This window comes from Trachurus trachurus, assembly GCF_905171665.1.
Source record: "Trachurus trachurus genome assembly, chromosome: 9".
Lineage (NCBI taxonomy): Eukaryota > Metazoa > Chordata > Actinopteri > Carangiformes > Carangidae > Trachurus > Trachurus trachurus.
Window position 1 is genome coordinate 16679251 of NC_139895.1, and position 5285 is coordinate 16684535.

The 5285-nt window shown below is 43.6% G+C and overlaps 1 protein-coding gene across 1 annotated transcript; it reads right to left on the minus strand.

Moving 5' to 3' along the window:
• Positions 1-561: 561 nt before the first annotated feature.
• On the minus strand, positions 562-4583 carry LOC310992024 (homeobox protein orthopedia B-like; the record flags this gene model as incomplete). Its single annotated transcript, XM_083979986.1, has 3 exons — positions 562-1164; positions 3816-4207; positions 4508-4583. The coding sequence occupies 3 exons, from the start codon at positions 4581-4583 to the stop codon at positions 652-654; spliced, it is 981 nt and encodes a 326-aa protein (XP_083836112.1). The 3' UTR covers positions 562-651.
• Between the last annotated feature and the right edge of the window lie 702 nt (positions 4584-5285).

Here is a 5285-nt window from a genome sequence, read left to right on the forward strand (position 1 = left end):
CGCCTACCTGTTCAATCTGAGTGGGAACCATTTTCTCCTGAAATTATTCAAGCGTTTAAATCCACATGCACAGTGCAAGCCTGAGACGCAGTTCAATAGGCCCATCTAATAGTGTGTGTTTGTATGTATGTATGTGTGTGTGTGGGTGTGTGTGTGTGTAGGTGTGTGTCTGTGTGTGGTAGACCAAAATGTATACCCAATCTTATAAATAACCGTTTTGACATAACACAACTTCACCTGAACACAATAACATGTGTGCATAAAGACACACTCAATGAAAACGTAAATACGACGATTGTTTGGCTCTTGGTAATTAGGGCCTATAATCTAGAGATCATTACAATAGTATTTATCATCAGTAGTTGATAAAATCCTTTTTGAATTAACAAGATAAATAACCCCAAACCCAAATTATTATTTTTTCCTCCAGTTGTCCATCAGTGTTGTCCTTTTTCTTTTTGTCATTATGTCTAGATGAAGTCACACACAGTCTCCACATTTCAGACATGTCGGGCCCGATTAGCTCGCTCGTTCTCTCGCGTTGCTCTAAATAGCGGGGGTAAAAACAGAAGAATTGCCCCATGGTGGAGCTGGGAGAGGGAGTTGGGAGGAGAGGGGGTGCGGTGTTGGTTGGTTATTTTTTAAAAGTCACTAAGTGAAACTCATGGACACTGTGTGCTCCAGCGCTTTGCGCCGCAGTGACGCGATGCTTGTCCCTCTCCACATGTCACTGTCCGGGGAGTTACACAGCTGCGGGGAGCCCGATACGTTCGTTGGGCCGGAGAGAGAGGCCGACATTGAGGCCGACATTCCGGGGAAATGCGACTGGTAGAGGTGGGACTGCAGACCGGGGCCGTTGGAGGACAGGCCGTTGGACAGACCCATGGAGTTTGGTGGGCCCGGGCCCAGGCTGCACTGTGACAGAGACTGCGCCATGCCCGGCTGACGACCCAGGGCGGGCGGCAGCTGCAGCTGGGAGACCCCCGGCATCCCCGTGGCCCAGCGAGAGTCGTTGGCGTGGAAGGAACACAAACTGTTCTCCATGGCGGCCGCGGCAGAGAACTGGGGCAGGCCCGGTGTGGGGAGCAGCGTCCCCGGGGAGCGGAAAACATTGGTGGTCTTCTTCCTTTTCTTCCACTTAGCGCGTCTGTTCTGGAACCAAACCTGCGATCAGAGAGAGACGAGACCATGAACCATCAGAGGGACACACTCAGGGACACATGTCTGAGACAGTGTCAGTTTACATCACACCATAACATAGGCAGCAAGGAGGATGTTGTTGGAGACATGTCCAGCCAACACAGTGGGCTGTGTGGGTTAGTGCAACCAGAAAAATAACCCATTTTTACTCACGCAAATCCCACTATAACCTCGCTGCATCTCACTCAAACTTCAGGATTAATATGACATTTGGGTTTTTATAAAAGCTGCCATATGAACATGTGCATTTCATGACATAGCAGAGCAACACGAACCCAATTCAGGTTGTGAGGCCTGGTCTAAATTAGACCACATGTTGTGTGACCACTGATGAGCTGAGACAAACTGTACAGACAGTAAATAAATAAAACTATAGGCTAGATCTTCTTAAATCTCTATCTGCACCTGCCTGTCCAGTAATGAGTGTTAGCCTTTATAACACAAATATACGTCAAAAGAATTTCTTGTCAATACCAAATCATTCACCTACTGTCCACTTAGGTTGTTATCATGTGTTTCTAAGAGGCTATAGGAAAAACTACAGCAACCAAATGAATACAAAGCTGGAGGGAGCTTTGTATTAAAAGGCAACAATCACATCACTTTATTACTGGAGTTCCGCTGCACTGGGCCCAACAATTTATCTTCCTTACATCTTATTTACAAACAGATTAATTCAAAATTGCCCTAAATATTGTCGGGGCTTAAATACAAATGGCCGACAGTTACTACTATACACAATCTAACGTGGAAATAATATGTGCCAATCCGCTCACGCGCCCAGAAACCCATGCACGTATACAGCGAAGCCTATAGGCAACACGGATAAGGACGCACGCGCCTCCCCTGTTGGGCTTTATAAAGATTTCATCACCCTCGGCCGTGATTAATGCGCGCGCGAGGCCGCGAGTCGATGCCTCCGTATTAAAAGTGAAATCTCGCTCTCTCTCATTCCGCCCAGCCATCCGTGAAACGTCGCCCAAACCCATTACACTCGCGGGGAAAGAAAATGCAATTTCTCATTCCATTAAAAAAAAAAGTACAATATATTCTTGAGTCCTATTAAGACGTCGCTGATAGAGCATTTAAAAAAAAGAGGAAGAAAAAGAAGAAGGGGGCGCGCACTGGGACCCAACATGCCCACTGAAGGCTGCACCTGCGCGGCTTCAGTGTTTACCAACAGCCCACAGGAGCCGGGCTGAGCGGCTGCAGGGATCCTGCACCGCACAGAATAAAAGAATTGATTATTAAGGTGACTAATGATTATACTGCTTTTATTGCTTTCAGTGGGATAATTTGCATGAATTTCACATCACTGGTTAATAACCCGTTCACTGTTATAAATAAGGCTGAAACTGGTTGATAATGTGTTTGGTTTATTGGAGCCTGTTAATGCAGGCTGGTTCAAAAATAAGCTTGTAGTGTTAGCAAGTGGAAAATGTTTGAAAGTGATTGCTATGTTTCATTACCCCAACTATTAAATAAGGTTGCAAACGTCACAACCAACTATAACCTAAGCCTCTCATTCCCAATCTAATCATTTTGTAAAAAAATATGTGAGTCATGGAATTTAAATGAAATCCTTAAAAATATTTTGCTCCCATTATTTTTAAATAATAATGAAAATAATAATACTTTGATAAAGAACGAGTTGTTGTGTGCAGTTGTTTTGGGTCTAAGTTTTTTAATTGCATAAATGGCAGCTGCAACGTCCTTATTTTAATATTTCAGGGGTGCAGTCACAGAAGGGGGGTTGCAAAAAAATAAATAATAATAATAAAAAATAAAAATCCGAAAACTGTGAAAATTATGAAAGGCGTCCTAATATTTTTTGACTTCATGAGAACCAGATTCCTGTTCTGAGAAATGTTTCAGCACCTTGGACAGAGGCAGTGTGTACCTATTAGAGGGGGCACGGCTTCTTCAAATTAAATACAGCCTGCTACTTACCATCAGGCTAAAACTGATCAAATTATGGGATAGATGAATTATATAATTGAATTAAAACAGGCTTGCATTAGTATATTTTTGTAAAACAATCGGTATTAGAATAACACTAAACGAATCCTGCATTTTCTCAAACACAATTTCATGTGAGTAATGAGGCAGGATATGGGAGCAACTGTATAATATATATTTTTTAAAAAGAGATCATTTTAAAGAGGATTATTACTTTAATGAATCTACACAAAAGTGGACTTGAAGTTATAGTTTGAGGTAACTTAGACTGCACCAGTGACGTCAATGCATTCCTGTTAGCTTTAACTTTCTTGGCATTTGCAGCCAAATTAGCGGGGAAACTAGACAAACAACTGAGAGTACATTATAGTCAATTAGAAAAAAAAAAATATATATATATAGCCTATATATATATATATATTAGAAAACACTGGACTATTTCATACAAACGCACAGAATGAACATGGAATCCTGAATCCTCTGCTGGTGTGTATTTAGCCTGTTTGTTGCACCTTAGCTCCCAGACGGAACTAAAGGGCTTTTTGGACATTTATAACCAAGGATCGAAATGTAACAACCACAGCCCGTCCCTGCCTTTTTATGTCAGTGTTTGCATCACATACAAAAAACAAAAACTACACTGCAGGAGTATTTACCTGAACTCTGGACTCAGTGAGGCCGATCCTCAGCGCCAGTTCCTCCCTCATGAAGATGTCGGGGTAGTGGGTTTTGGCGAAGCTGCGCTCCAGCTCGTTGAGCTGCGCCGGAGTGAAGCGCGTCCGGTGCCGCTTCTGTTTCTGGCTGGCGGACTGACTGGAGCTCTGCTGCGGCTGCTGCTGCTGCTTCTCCTGCTCCTTCCCGTTCACCGGCATGCCGGCAGAGTTGGATCCCACAGTGGCGATGTCTTCTCCCGGCAGGAGGGTGGTTCCCTCTACTGAGTCTGAACCAGGGGCCATGTCTCCCGGATGCCCCTGGTCTTGCACGCCGCCTCCCAGCCGGCACTTGAGAGCTTCTCGGTGTCCGAGTAACTCTGCAGCATCCTTCATCCCTGAGAGGGCGAGGAGGGGAGAGGCTTTGAGTAAACAGCCGGCACAAGCATCTTTAAATCAGAGTTGCATGAAATAGCCTGGTTTCTCTGAAACAAGCACTGGGTTAATGTAGAAAACACACACAGTCAACAGCCTGAAGCTTCAGATATAATCTTATATCGTAATTTTTGCTGTCAAATCATTCCGGATAAATTACAGTAAACAACTGCTTCCAACAACGATAAAACATTTAGCTGTTGACACAATTAACTACACAGTCTATTTATCACTTTAAAATGTTAAAGAAGTTGAAATCTTACACTGGAGTTTAGGGCCGGAGTTTAGTGATGATAACTCACCGAGCCGAGCATCCAGGAGGTCGGCATGAGAGAGCATCGCGTACCGCTCCAGGGTGAAATGCGGTCCAAAAAAACCCTACAACTTTGGGGCAATTTAAAAAGTATATATCGTCTAAATGAACGAAAATTCGGTTTGTGGTTAAAAAAGGAGGTCCCTTGCATTATAATGTCCTTTAGAGCGACGGGGAGGCGCTTATTAGTTGAAAGAACCCGTGAGCTTCCTCAAATAAGAGCCAATCAGAGTGGGAGCTTGGAAATGTCAGCGACGTGACTCCCCCCTCTTTTTTTCTTTCTTTTTTTTTTAATATACACACATAGGTACGCACACGCACGGATTCAAACGTGCACGAAAGACTACAATTCAATCCAATCCTCTGCCATTCCGTTCTCTGATTTATTAGCTTTTCATGCTCAAATTATTCCACGTTAAACATCTTAATGTGTTTGTTTAATCTCATATAGCCCATGTGCCATGACAGGACTCCCGTTTGCAGACAGACATACATGTAAAATAGCGGAGGTGCATGAGCTCATTGAAAAAGGGGGCTTGTTTTACTTTGCTCAAGGAGAGAGGAGCTTACAGTTGTTTGAGCCAGAAAATGTGTTGCCATTAAATAATTACACGAATCCAAATCTCAATTTTCAAAGCACTGGACTGTGTCAAATGGTCTGTTTACACACAGTGACCCAGCTTCACAAGGGGAGGATTGATTCCCTAAATTAAGGGAAAAAAGCCAAT